This window comes from Protomyctophum bolini, assembly GCF_963924005.1.
Source record: "Protomyctophum bolini genome assembly, chromosome: 4".
NCBI lineage: Eukaryota > Metazoa > Chordata > Actinopteri > Myctophiformes > Myctophidae > Protomyctophum > Protomyctophum bolini.
This window is the reverse complement of record NC_137865.1, coordinates 51,772,725-51,788,593: the sequence shown is the minus strand read 5'-3', so window position 1 is coordinate 51,788,593 and position 15,869 is coordinate 51,772,725. Positions and strand designations below refer to the sequence as shown.

Sequence of the window (15,869 nt, the reverse complement as noted above, 5' to 3'; positions counted from 1 at the left end):
GGCCAGACCAGAACGTTTAGAAACAGTAGCTTTAGTTACACTGTTTAAACCCAAAGCACAACAATAAAGTGTCTGCTTACTGCCCAGACCTGTTGTGTATCTGATGACAGTGACACTGATGCATGGACTACATTTCCCTTCTCGCCCGCGGTGCCTTCCTTCTCCACAACCATTCCAATAGCACCCGCTGCAGTGGGTGCATGGCGTTGCGTCCCTATATAGCCTGAACAAACGGAACACAAACGCATGACGCATGGTAGCCGCCGCTCCCAACCTTCTCCTGGGTCAGGGTCCACTCGAAAACATCTGGGAAAGTGTCCGCGGTCACTTCCCTTAACGATCAAACAATTGATTGTTTGTTCTCCGGCGTGGATCGATGGAACTATAACGCAGTGTGCTTAGCAATTAGCATAGTTAGCCAAGTGCATTATGTTAATTTAATGTTTCTCATTAGACATTAATGTTATGTTTGGGGGGGCCCTCTTGCAATACCCCTGGAGGCCCACCAGTATAGGTTGGGAACGGCTGGCATGCAGAATAAACAAACAGCTGTGACGCCCGTCAGACTGTCGACTGAGTTCGACGGTCGGACCGGGTCGGGTTGCGTTTTCTTTTTTTTTTACAAAAGCAAGAGAGCAACAGGTGGTGTTTTGGTATCAAAGAGAAACCGACGTCAAAATCATTGAATTTGTGGGAAAAGATCTCCCAACATTTCTCTGTTTCTGAGCATTTTCAACTTGCCTGGCCTGAGTGGGGGATGGGTGGTGTGGGGGAGGGGTCAGCATGGCTGACTGGAGGTGCGTTCACACCGGACGTGTAGATCGTTTTTCTAGGTCGGTTCACGGATTCTGGTCGCGGGGAGAGCATGTGTTCATTCGCCTGTCCGGTTCGCTCATTCTCGCCTATAGTCGCAAAAAACGAGGGAATAATGTTATGGCAGAAATTATACTAATACTTTAGACTAAAATATAAGGTGAGGACAAGATGATATGAGGTTCAATTTAATGGAGATCTCTAGAGCACAACCATCTTCCAGCATGTCGGATGATTGAACTCCAGAACAAAACATGTGTGTCAGTTTTATACAGTTTTACTCAGAGGAGGAGGAGTAACTGTCGGGACAAAGCTAATTAAAATGACAACAAAAGGTTGAATTGTACGATAGTTGAGTGGTTTGGTGAAACTGTGAGGAGTAAACAGGACTATAGCCAAGCAAGCAAAACACAGAGGCTGGGCTGGTGTTGCTATTGCCTCAACGAAACCCTGGTCATAACAAAAACCTGCAAACATGGTTGATTAAGTCAAGACAGGCCTGTCACTCAAAATGTAACCCACGCCCAGTTAGACCAGACGTCAGGATGACCAATATGCAGTTCAACAATAAAGTGGTGTGAATGCACAATTTCATATTTCCCATTACAATAAACATTCACCCTGCTCTGAATAGAGGGTGTGTGCATGCATAACGTGAATGGCAAAGTGAGTTTAACATTGTTTAGTGTCGTTTAATGCAATCAGACATTTCTGTGTGGATGTACGGGGCTGTCAAAAGGCCAGAAAGTAGTGTTTTGACACTCAGTAGGCCTTACAGCAGTGGTAACCAACCTTTTCAAGCCCAAGAGCCCATTTTATTCCCAATTTTAAGCCAAGATCTACCACTAAAACGTGTTAGAAAAAACACTTGTTTTTTTGCTATTTCTGACAGGCTCAATGCATGTGCACACATCCACACAAAGACTAAAGCTTAAATTACTTACTAATCCAATAATCTCCATTTAAATATCTGAAGTTAATGCAAACACATCCTGCATTTTATCGGACAGCAGTTCAATGACAGTAGGCTCAGTAAAGAGGAAAGGGTTTGATACAAAAGCAGCTACTTGACTCATGCGTTGTACTTCAACAAGTTTTCATATTTATCATATTTTTTGCTCTATGTGTGCATGTGTACAGAATTCAAACTGTAGCATTGATTATTGTCACGGACAGAAGTCATTCTTTCCCTTTGCATATGCCCTGGAGTGCACTCGCCTATTAGTTTGCATTGCAGACTGGTATATTCAGTATATTTTTCTCATTTATATTTTTGTTGTTGCTACGCACAGTGCGCAGCAGTTGAGGAGAACGCAACTATGCATTCCTTTAAGCAACACAACTTCTGCAGCTGCATCCATATGTTTAGAATTTGCATCAATGATCAAATCCCAATAATAAAAAATATTATAACAACGAACAACGAAAACTGAAGGAGCAGCGGCGCTATCTATCTATCTGTGTCTGCAGCCTGTCACGAGCCCCGTAATGAACGCACGTTGTTCCGTATTTTAATGTCGGGTCGGAGAATAAATACAGTATGAATGACGGCGGGATTTATTTGACAACTCTGTCCTGCTTTCTTCACGAGAAGAGAAGAGCGCTCACAGCTGCTAATATGGTAGCAGCCCTGTGGCTGACCTGTCAGTTCTCTTTAGGCTTGTGTAGTGTAGTATGTGAACCTGGGTCTGGGAAGCTCAGAGCTGCAGCCATTGGCTCATGATACGAGCACACGACCAATGGGACAGGTCATTCAGTGTTGCTAAGATACCACCCCTCCCACCACACACGCACACACACCCTTGGACGATGGGGTCTATTCTCAAACTCAGAGCCACAGCGCTCTGCTCAAAATTAATTTGCATGTGACGAGCGGCACTGACATTATTCCAATGGGTCTAACACTTCGCGATCGACTGGAAACGTTCCCGCGATCGACAGGTAGATCGCGAACCCCTGGTTGGTTACCCCTGCCTTACAGCATAACCTCTATTCCTTTCTTTTGGCCGTAAACCAAGACCATCTTCTATATCTGTTGTAGCAACAATTGTTGTAGCAATCTCTCTCTCTCTCTCACCACAGAGCCACTCGGTGTCTCTCTACCTTTCATATCACCGCCTGTTGCTCTGCTGTTTTGGATCTCACAGCTTTGTTTGTTTAACACGATTAAAACACAGAGAACTTGTGAAACGTGAGCATTTCATAAGATGTAACCCTTGCTAATTTGCATATGCTGGACATTTCTAACTTCATTAAGGCTTTGGTGGGTTTCTCTTGGAAGTAGCAAAGAAAGAAAAGGCTTTTTAGGTGGTTTGCTTTCACAGCATATTTATTTACGTCATGTTGTGGTTCCATGGGTCCAGAACTCATTCATTTTCACCATAATGATTTCTAAAAAATATGTATATGAATTATCTTAAGCCTAGAATCAAGACCTCCAGGATCCTGAATAATTTATTCTGTGTGTGTGTGTGGGGGGGTAGCCTAAATATTAAATAGTATATCAGATAATTAAATATTTTGAGGAATTTTTGGAAAGCTTGGAGAAAACGAATGGTGTCTGCATCGATGCAACCGTAAAATGGCCGTCACTGCTACTTCCTATTAACACTACGGACCAATTAACGCTACGGCCTATTAACGCAAGGCTTGGTATTTTCTGGGTCGGTGGTAGAAGCTTCTAGGACCTCCCACCAGAGTTCTGGAACCTCCCACCAGAGTTCTGGAACCTCCGACCAGAACCTAGCCAGAAGCTTCTGGGACCTCCCACCAGAACCTAGACAGAAGCTTCTGGAACCTCCCACCAGAAACTAGCCAGAAGCTTCTGGAACCTCCCACCAGAGTTCTGGAACCTCCGACCAGAACCTAGACAGAAGCTTCTGGAACCTCCCACCAGAACCTAGCCAGAAGCTTCTGGGACCTCCCACCAGAAACTAGCCAGAAGCTTCTGGAACCTCCCACCAGAACCTAGCCAGAAGCTTCTGAAACCTCCCACCAGAGTTCTGGGACCTCCCACCAGAACCTAGCCAGAAGCTTCTGGAACCTCCCACCAGAACCTAGCCAGAAGCTTCTGGAACCTCCCACCAGAACCTAGCCAGAAGCTTCTGAAACCTCCCACCAGAGTTCTGGGACCTCCCACCAGAACCTAGCCAGAAGCTTCTGGAACCTCCCACCAGAACCTAGCCAGAAGCTTCTGGTCGTGATGTTCATGACAATGCAGGACAGAGATGTTGTTGTTAGTGTATATGGAAAAGATGCACGGCCATGAATGAACACGTATGCGAACGCCGCCACACACACACACACACACACACACACACACACACACACACACACACACACACACACACACACACACACACACACTGATACGTCGCATGAACTCTGCATGAGAAGGTCCATTTCTCAATGAGAAGCTGACACGCTTTCACCGGAGGAAGAAACACATGTTGTTTTTCTGTCAAACATCTTCTCCCGTCTGATGCATTCTGAAAACAGCTTTATTATAAAGCAAAGACTCAAGACATAAAGCACAAGTTATTTTATGTAGCTTTGCCATTTTTTGCCTTTCTCCAAATTCATAGGATTATTTATTTTCTTCTTCTTGTATATTTATGTAACTGGGGGATCTTCATACGACCAAATACAGTACTGTTTCTAATCTAATCGATGATGTTTGGAGCAGAAGGTATTTTTCTAGACATTTGGCAGTTTGTGATTTCTCTCACAGAGATGCCCCAGTGTTTAAATCGTAGCATGTGACTTTATGTCACGCTCATAACAGCGTCAATATTAGCTCTAATTTGCCAATAATAGGGTCAATGTAACAGGGTCAATATGAGCTCTAATTGGCCAATAACAGGGTCAATATGAGCTGTTATTGGCCAATAACACCGTCAACATGAGCTGTTATTGGCCAATAACACCGTCAATATGAGCTCTTATTGGACAATGACACCGTCAATATGAGCTCTTATTGGACAATGACACCGTCAATATGAGCTCTAATTGGCCAAGTTTGAGTGAAACGTTGATTTAACAGTTACTTTAAGCTAACGAGCCACTTGATTGGCTTAAAACAAAACGAGACCTGGACCAACCAAATCGGTCGTTCCAACCTGAGAAAAATGAAAGGACAGATGAGAGAAGATAGGAAAAAACAGGAGTAAAACTCTAGGGCAGAATACACGTTTATATCAGGTTTTATATTATGATGTGACTGTAACAGCTACATTATCGATTATTGATCAATATTCCATCACCACATGTATTGATATGCACATTATTTACTGTACGGGCACTTTAACGACGTCTACGTTGACCGAAAGGTAAAGTTAGATTTTTCCACATAGACACAGAAAAAGAAAAGACTAAAGTCAAATTATAATTATTTATGTAGTAAAATTAATATGTGTTCTATAAGAGCAGTTTTATGTTTCTGAAGTCGCGTCTCTTGCTGTGATTAATAAACAGACACTTTGATGTTAACGAGATGTTAGTTATCGAGATGTTAGTTAACGAGATGTTAGTTAACGAGATGTTATTGAGATGTTAACGAGATGCAGGCCAATAGAGCGTTGGGGGGGGGGGGGGGGTGGGGGGAAGTGTTACATAATTTATGCAACACAAAACGTATTCAAAAAAATAAAATACAAATAAGCATGTAAATAAATAAAATCTCCTTGCATGAAATACATTTTGTACACAATCAATGTTGATAGACTGCATTTTTTATTCAACCTGCACATATTATTGCATAATAAATATATATGTGTTTTGATCTTTTTGATATAAATGCATTGCTGTATTGGACGAATTTAGACGTTTAAAACCTATATACGATTCTCCAGATATAATAATCTACAGGGAGAGATATGTATACAAGCTTGTGAATCTGATATTATCTTTTCCATTCCAACCACATACGTACACGTAAAATAATATTAGTCTTTTGAGATGTAGTGGAGTCAAAAGTATAAACAAAATACAAATACTGAAGTACAATAAAGTAAAAGCACTTGGGCTATACTGTCCAGCAACTGGTCATCAGAGAGATTGACGTATGTATGATATTTAGTACATGTAAACAAACATTGTACAGTAACGTGACTTATGTGAGAAGCATGATGCAACGGTCACCGTAACGCATGGTGACGCTAAAGGGACCGCGAGTATATACAGCATGTACACGTACTGTACGGACAGTGTGCACAGATTATCGCTTTCGTATATATATATATATATATATTATAGGATGCGAGACGCCAACGTCGCAACGCTCGACACTCCCTCGGCCCGACGGTGCGAAAACGAGAGTCTCGCCTCCTTTTATATACGAGAACAATAACGCCGTACCTGACCGTACGTACGCTACGCTACAGTATGTAACGACATGTATGAGCATGATGATGATGTCGTCGAACTAGAGGACGCATGGCGGGGAGAGCAGAAAACGAACGCACACACATGGTCAAAAACGCCACGCGGCGTTTTTACCGCATGACGACGAGAAAACTAACCCACTTCCTCCACCTCCTCCTCCTCCACTTCCTCCCCGGCCTTGGAACCAATGAACGAATGAACGATGTCATTTCACTTCCTGCACTCTCAGCGCCCCCCCCCCCCGCCCCCCCCCCCTCTGTGACATCACCACCTCCGTCATTTGCAACCGTCGTCTCTTAAAAAAAAAAAAAAAAAAAAAAAAAAAACTGCTTTTTGTGTTAATTTTAATTTTGGTGTCACTGTTTGTTGTTTTTTTCTCCTCGTTTCTTGTGTTTTTGTTTTGTTGTTTTTTCTTGTTCCCGTTGTTTCTGTTCTCTAGATCACCAGCGGGGGCAGCAGAGGAGCCGAGCGTCCGCCGCACAGTCTGTGTGCGTTATGAACCGCGGGGTTCCCACCACCATGTGTATGACGCACCCCGATAGACCCCGCCCCCAGGGCGAGCCCCCTCCTGATAGGCCACGCCCAAACACCTTAGAGGGCCAGCCCCCTCCCGATAGGCCACCCCCACAGGACCAGCCCCCTCCCGATAGGCCCTGCCCGAACACCTTACAGGCCCCGCCCCCTCCTGATAGGCCCCGCCCCAACAACTTACACGGCCAGCCCCCTCCCGATAAGCCCCGCCCACAGGACCAGCCCCCTCCTGATAGGCCCCGCCCAACGGGCCAGCCCCCTCCTGATAGGCCCCGCCCAACGGGCGAGCCCCCTCCCGATAGGCCACGCCCAAACACCTTACAGGGCCAGCCCCCTCCAGATAGGCCACGCCCAAGCACCTGACAGGCCCCTCCCCTCCCCTCCCCCCGCCCCAGAGGTGTGGACTTCAGACTTGGACTTCTCGACTTTGGACTCGAGTCACACATTTGATGACTTTTAGACTTTGAAAAGATTTGGACTCTAATGACTAAGACTTGACTAAACTCCATAGACACATACAAAACACCTGGGGTCTATTAGAGTAATGTTAACTCCATAGACACATACAAAACACCTGGGGGTCTATTAGAGTAATGTTAACTCCATAGACACATACACAACACCTGGGGTCTATTAGAGTAATGTTAACTCCATAGACACATACACAACACCTGGGGGTCTATTAGAGTAATATTAACTCCATAGACACATACACAACACCTGGGGGTCTATTAGAGTAATGTTAACTCCATAGACACATACAAAACACCTGGGGGTCTATTAGAGTAATATTAACTCCATAGACACATACACAACACCTGGGGGTCTATTAGAGTAATGTTAACTCCATAGACACATACAGAACACCTGGGGGTCTATTAGAGTAATGTTAACTCCATAGACACATACACAACACCTGGGGGTCTATTAGAGTAATGTTAACTCCATAGACACATACACAACACCTGGGGGTCTATTAGAGTAATGTTAACTCCATAGACACATACAAAACACCTGGGGGTCTATTAGAGTAATATTAACTCCATAGACACATACACAACACCTGGGGGTCTATTAGAGTAATGTTAACTCCATAGACACATACAGAACACCTGGGGGTCTATTAGAGTAATGTTTACTCCATAGACACACATCAGTTATGTTATGAAGGAACACCCCGTAGTTGTCCAACATCAGTTATGTTATGAAGGAAAACCCTATAATTGTCCAACATCAGTTATGCTGAACAGAAACCAATGTGGAATACGTTAGTAGATACCTTCACACACACACACACACACACACACACACACACACACACACACACACACACACACACACACACACACACACACACACACACACACACACACACACACACACATCGTTAAGGACTCGGACTTGACTTCCTGACTCTGGACTCGAGAGCAAAGATACAGAGTTGAGACATACGACTACTTAAAGGTATATTCAGTGATTTCACTTAATTCAAATATCACTTATTTCTTTGTTTTGTTGTGATAATCCTCTCTACTATAGAGTGTGCTGACCATATAAGGAGTTCCTCCCTGTCCCCAGTTAACTCCTGGGGGGGTCAAAAAACCTTAGGTTTCGTTTTTGACTCTCTATCCTGATTGGACGAAGGCTTAGGTCCCACAGCCAAAAACGAAACCTAAGGTTTTTTGAGTGAAATCACGTACTCTACCTTTAATACTTACAAAACACTGACTTTGTCCCGCCCCCTGCCCCGCCCCCCCACGGTGTATGTGTGTCTGTATAGACTTTAGTCTTTTTTAAATCGGTGGGGGAGAAACAGCGCCGCCGCTGGTAGATGTAGCACATTGCAGGAGGACTGTTCTGTTCTGTTATTCATTTAAAGCCTTATCGTACCTCAGTACATGTGATACTGTGGTTGTTACTGGTTGGCGTGCGTGTGTGTGTGTGTGTGTGTGTGTGTGTGTGTGTGTGTGTGTGTGTGTGTTGTTACTGGTTGTGTGTGTGTGTTGTTACTGGTTGTGTGTGTGTGTTCTGTAAATCTGTGCTTCTTCTCTCTGTGTGCTGATGTAATCTGTGTATCTCCTGCTTATTTATTTGTCCATCAAATATCTCTGTGTGTTTCTGTAACAACACGAAAAGAAATACATTGTGTGTTGCTTCGATTTGACACCCCTGCCCCCCCCCCCCCCCCCCCGCCTCCAAACAACCAGCTGTCAGCCAAGCAGAACAATACAGGCAGAACAATACAGGCAGAACAAAACAGGCAGAACAACACAGGCAGAACAATACAGGCAGAACAATAGAGGGACGTCCCAAACGTTTGTCTGTCAAGCTGCATTTATACTCCCAAACGCTCCACCGTGACGTTTTCTCCGACCGTTCCTTTCTTTGGTTTGTTTCCACGCGTCTAAAAGAGATTTTACGCAATCACACACAAGGACAAAATAAACAACACTCACACCTTCCTCCGGTAGTTAACGGGGCGGAGCGATGCGTTTAGAAACTTCAACATTCCATCTCCATCAGCGAAGGAACACCCCGTAGTTGTCCAACATCCGTTATGTTATGAAGGAACACCCTATAGTTGTCCAACATCAGTTATGTTATGAAGGAACACCCTATAGTTGTCCAACATCAGTTATGTTATAAAGGAACACCCTATAGTTGTTCAACATCAGTTATGTTATGAAGGAACACCCTATAGTTGTTCAACATCAGTTATGCTGAAGGAAAACCCTATAGTTGTTCAACATCAGTTATGCTGAAGGGAAACCCTATAGTTGTTCAACATCAGTTATTTTATGAAGGAAAACCCTATAGTTGTCCAACATCAGTTATGTTATAAAGGAACACCCTATAGTTGCCCAACATCAGTTATGTTATGAAGGAAAACCCTATAGTTGTCCAACATCAGTTATGTTATAAAGGAACACCCTATAGTTGTCCAACATCAGTTATGTTATGAAGGAACACCCTATAGTTGTCCAACATCAGTTATGTTATGAAGGAAAACCCTATAGTTGTCCAACATCAGTTATGTTATAAAGGAACACCCTATAGTTGTCCAACATCAGTTATGTTATGAAGGAACACCCTATAGTTGTCCAACATCAGTTATGTTATGAAGGAAAACCCTATAGTTGTCCAACATCAGTTATGTTATGAAGGAACACCCTATAGTTGTCCAACATCAGTTATGTTATGAAGGAACACCCTATAGTTGTCCAACATCAGTTATGTTATAAAGGAACACCCTATAGTTGTCCAACATCAGTTATGCTATGAAGGAACACCCTATAGTTGTCCAACATCAGTTATGTTATAAAGGAACACCCTATAGTTGTCCAACATCAGTTATGTTATGAAGGAAAACCCTATAGTTGTCCAACATCAGTTATGTTATGAAGGAACACCCTATAGTTGTCCAACATCAGTTATGTTATGAAGGAACACCCTATAGTTGTCCAACATCAGTTATGTTATAAAGGAACACCCTATAGTTGTTCAACATCAGTTATGTTATAAAGGAACACCCTATAGTTGTCCAACATCAGTTATGTTATGAAGGAAAATTATATAGTTGTCCAACATCAGTTATGTTATGAAGGAACACCCTATAGTTGTTCAACATCAGTTATTTTATGAAGGAAAACCCTATAGTTGTCCAACATCAGTTATGTTATGAAGGAACACCCTATAGTTGTCCAACATCAGTTATGCTGAAGGGAAACCCTATAGTTGTCCAACATCAGTTATGCTGAAGGAAAACCCTATAGTTGTTCAACATCAGTTATTTTATGAAGGAAAACCCTATAGTTGTCCAACATCAGTTATGTTATGAAGGAAAACCCTATAATTGTTCAACATCAGTTATGTTATAAAGGAACACCCTATAGTTGTTCAACATCAGTTATTTTATGAAGGAAAACCCTATAGTTGTCCAACATCAGTTATGTTATGAAGGAAAACCCTATAGTTGTCCAACATCAGTTATGTTATGAAGGAACACCCTATAATTGTTCAACATCAGTTATGTTATGAAGGAAAACCCTATAATTGTCCAACATCAGTTATGCTGAAGGAAAAACCTATAGTTTTTACATTTTTTACCACAGCAGATCTACCAACTCCCCCCTCACAAAGGGGACTGTTTTTTCTTGTGACACCACCACTAGGGGGCGCTGTCACCATTACACATTTACGTTGACGGCCAACTGTCACCAATAATTAACGTTTAACAATTTAATTTTGTTACGTTTTTAGCGTTGGAAACATTTAACATTTAATACGAATATAAAATGACATTTCTGTTTGCCTTTTTAGGTTTAGAAATAAAACATTAAAAAGGTTTAGATATAGGCGAATAAATAAATGCAACATACCAAGGAATGACTCACCAAGTGACGCGTTGTTATGTCATTATGATGTCGTTAAGACGACGATTAGTGTGATCAGTCGATGATGTAATACCCGGCCTAACCAATAAGATGCCAGACCATGGTCACATGATGGATCACATGACCCCCGTTATGCAAACCCATCAACCATTCAGGAACATCGGAGGTCCAGCATTCTCACTTAGTTTAGTACAAGTGTGCATGCACGCGCACACACACACACACACACACACACACACACACACACACACACACACACACACACACACAGTCACACACACACACACACACACACACACACACACACGCAAACGCACGCAATCGCACGCAATCGCACACAAACACACACACGCACACATACACACACGCGTGCATGCAAGCGCACACACACACACACGTACACGCACGCACACACACACACGTACACACTGCACAGCGATGGATAATGGTCATGCCAAATATTAAACACAGTAACAAGGTTAGGAAGTAACTTCATATTATTATTATTATTAGTGTGAAATAATAATATGTTACTCCGGTGACAACTTGTCTGACAACTAAGGACCAACAGGTTTTTTATCTGCAGAGACACTGCCAACTAAATGGTTTTTATCTGCAGAGACACTGCCAACTAAATGGTTTTTATCTACAGACACACTGCCAACTAAATGGTTTTTATCTGCAGAGACACTGCCAACTAAATGGTTTTTATCTGCAGACACTGCAACAACTAAATGGTTTTTATCTGCAGACACACTGCCAACTAAATGGTTTTTATCTGCAGAGACACTGCCAACTAAATGGTTTTTATCTACAGACACACTGCCAACTAAATGGTTTTTATCTGCAGACACTGCAACAACTAAATGGTTTTTATCTGCAGACACTGCAACAACACTGGTCTAGTGGTTAAGTCTACTGTCTGCCCCGGTCCATAGGCATATCCCTCTGGTCTAGTGATCCATAGCGATATCCCTTTGGTCTAGCGGTTAAGATGTTGGACTTTTCACGTCGGGAGAGCCGAGCTCGAATCCCTGGTGTTACAAAAGGGACATTGTCCAACTAGTTGAAAGACCAAGCAGACCAATCCCAGAGCAGCTGTTATGATGAACGAACCAATCCCAGAGCAGCTGTTATAATGAACGAACCAAATCCCAGAGCAGCTGTTATGATGAACGAACCAATCCCAGAGCAGCTGTTATGATGAACGAACCAATCCCAGAGAAGCTGTTATGATGAACGAACAAGGAGACACGGTTTTACGGGCAGACATTTTGTGTTTCTCTATGTGATCTTTTTGATTCATGTGTTGTTTTTATTAATGACAGTCCAGCCTTGTACGATAAATAGTGAAAAAAATAAAGACAAATAAAACACAGAAATGATGTTACATTTCCTAAGGAGTGTTTGCTTTATTTCTACGTTTCTTAATGAGTGTTTACTTTATTTCTGGCACTAATATATATAATATATAATATAAAGGGTCTTTGATTGTGTGGGAGTTCATTTATTTCACCGTTTTATTGTCAAATGTTTTCTTCTGTGAAGAACATCGGCGAGCAAAACAAATACCACGATCTTGTAAGCGTGGGAGAAGTTTGATTGCGTGTTGTTTGCGACCCGACATGAATATGGGGTGCGTTCGGAAATGTGGTCAGTTTGTTGAGTGTGGTGGGCGGTGACGTCACAGAGTGCGTTCAGTGTGCCTTAATTACGAACGACCACAGCTGTGACGCATTCACACGAATCACACCGGACGACCCCAGCTTCAGGGTAGGGTCGCTCAGTGGACGACCCCAGCTTCAGGGTTAGGGTCGCTCAGTGGACGACCCCAGCTTCAGGGTTAGGGTCGCTCAGTGGACGACCCCAGCTTCAGGGTAGGGTCGCTCAGTGGACGACCCCAGCTTCAGAGTTAGGGTCGCTCAGTGGACGACCCCAGCTTCAGGGTTAGGGTCGCTCAGTGGACGACCCCAGCTTCAGGGTTAGGGTCGCTCAGTGGACGACCCCAGCTTCAGGGTTAGGGTCGCTCAGTGCGGGCACTCTGCACACCCGGTGTGCAGCGCACTGGATTTTCGAACGACAACGCACCGAGTGAAACCCAGAGCCATCTAATAGAAGAGTTAGGACATTGAGGGGGGCAGAAACCCAGAGCCATCTAATAGAAGAGTTAGGACATTGAGGGGCAGAAACACAGAGCCATCTAATAGAAGAGTTAGGACATTGAGGGGACAGAAACCCAGAGCCATCTAATAGAAGAGTTAGGACATTGAGGGGGCAGAAACCCAGAGCCATCTAATAGAAGAGTTAGGACATTGAGGGGGCAGAAACCCAGAGCCATCTAATAGAAGAGTTAGGACATTGAGGGGGCAGAAACCCAGAGCCATCTAATAGAAGAGTTAGGACATTGAGGGGGGCAGAAACCCAGAGCCATCTAATATAAGAGTTAGGACATTGAGGGGGCAGAAACCCAGAGCCATCTAATAGAAGAGTTAGGACATTGAGGGGGCAGAAACCCAGAGCCATCTAATAGAAGAGTTAGGACATTGAGGGGGCAGAAACCCAGAGCCATCTAATAGAAGAGTTAGGACATTGAGGGCGCAGAAACCCAGAGCCATCTAATAGAAGAGTTAGGACATTGAGGAGGGCAGAAACCCAGAGCCATCTAATAGAAGAGTTAGGACATTGAGGGGGCAGAAACCCAGAGCCATCTAATAGAAGAGTTAGGACATTGAGGGGGCAGAAACCCAGAGCCATCTAATAGAAGAGTTAGGACATTGAGGGGGCAGAAACCGAGTGCTGTTCACGCAGCCTGAACTGAGACAAGCTGGAGTTGGAATTTTTGGAAATATATTGTTTTACTTGCTGGTAAATATATAATACAAATATATAATAATATAATTTACTACCAGAAACACCTGATGAAGAGATAGCCCTGAATAGCCACAACAGGTCTGTATCTCTGAGAGTATAACACATGGAACGCTGTATGAAGGCGCGGACAGGGACATATTGATGACCCTCTACTGTAAGGCTGTTTTATGTTACTGTATGACACAGCTGGGGGGGGGGGGGGGGGTTACACGCATGACGAATGAAAGATCATCACAACACAATAAATACGAGCAGCAACAGATAAACATGTCACGGAGCGTGTTAAACATGTCACAGAGCGTGTTCAGGGTTACATCATGGGGGCATTAACCCTTGAAGACCTGAGATCAGATTCTAAAAAATGTCTTCTACATCCTGACAGTTTTCTGAAAAACTTTTTTTTTCAAAAATAGCAGACCTACAAGCTCATAGCGCGCCTTCAATCGAAGAACCACTGACATAGAAACATAGCTTTTTCAGAAAACTGTCAGGATGTAGAAGACATTTTTTAGAATCTGATCTCAGGTCAGAATGGGTTAAGGAACGTCGCCTATCGGAGACGGAGAGTCTCGCCTGACACTCAAGATCACATCCATAAACCACACGGGAGGGCAGACGAGACGGACAGACAGCCCCCCCCCCCCCCCCCCCTGACCCTCTGACCCCTCCTCCTCTGACAGAACAATAACTCACCCCTGCCTCGCCTCGTCGGCCATGTTTATGATGATGATGCTGATCGCCACACAACCTGGCAACCCGTTGTTTATTTATGTTTTAATATATTTTTAATAGGTCTCTAAACTGCCTCCCCCTGGCCAGCCGGGGCGCCTGATGGAGGGGAAAGGAACTGGTTGGAATAACGTGTTCCTTCTACGTCCAACCAGGGAAACTCCTGGTTTAAAGTTCCCCAGGTTGGCGGAGGGTGTGTAGAGCCCAGGATCACAGTAGATGATTGGCACAGGGGTGAAAAATGGGTTACAAAATCGTGGGATAAAAAATATTAAAAAAAAAATATATATATAATTTTTATCCCACGATTTTGTAACCCATTTTTCACCCCTGTGTCAATCATCTAATGTGATCCTGGGCTCTACACACCCTCCACCAACCTAGTCCCCATATATGGGGGACAAGGGGAGACCAACCTAGTCCCCATATATGGGCAGTGGTGGAAAATAACGAAGTACAATTACTTCGTTACTGTACTTAAGTACAAGTTTGGAGAATTTGTACTTTTATTGACTACTTTTTTTTTGCTGTATTTTTACTTTTACTTCGTTACATTTACAAGGAAAAAATCGTTACAAATTAAATAATAAAATCTTATATTTGTCTTACTGGAGGAATGCGCAGTTGAGAATTGAACAGGGCTGCTCCACTCTCAGATAATAGGGGGCGGAGTTGTGTTCTGCTGCCTGGCCTGCTTTGAAGACGGCAAGACGCACACACTGTGTTGTTTTGTCACACGCATTCAACATGGATGCATTAAACATGCCTTAATATTTAGCGGAAAACCAACCAATAAGTCCCTATCCGACACAAATTAACTAATCTTTCTCAGCCGTCACTGGAGCGCGCATCTAGCTACTGCATGATGATCATGCACGCTGACAGACAGCAGACACTGTCCCAACTCCTAACACAAACACTGAGGGAACTTGTTGTTGTACACACATAATGTGCCACGAAAAATAGCTTCCAATAGCTTAGTTGGTTATTATCGCTTCGAGGAGGTACGTGTCCATAATATCGCCACGAACGGCCAACAAAAGACATCTCTCTTCCACAGTGGATTTAATTTATTCTTCGCCGTACAAAGTGTTCCGTGCTGAAAATAGCTGATATACAAGCTCACAACTCGTCGCGTCCGGACACGTT

The 15,869-nt window shown here is 43.5% G+C and overlaps 1 protein-coding gene across 1 annotated transcript in view; it reads left to right on the top strand.

Annotated features, from left to right (window-relative positions):
• kcnc1b (potassium voltage-gated channel, Shaw-related subfamily, member 1b) overlaps positions 1–7,089 on the top strand; it is a gene marked incomplete at both ends in the record, with an annotated part of 35,065 nt that extends 27,976 nt beyond the window's left edge. Inside the window, one exon of the mRNA XM_080762304.1 lies at positions 6,635–7,089. Within this exon, the coding sequence (XP_080618430.1) occupies positions 6,635–7,089 (455 nt within the window). The remainder of the gene's footprint in view (positions 1–6,634) is intronic.
• Positions 7,090–15,869: the final 8,780 nt, after the last annotated feature.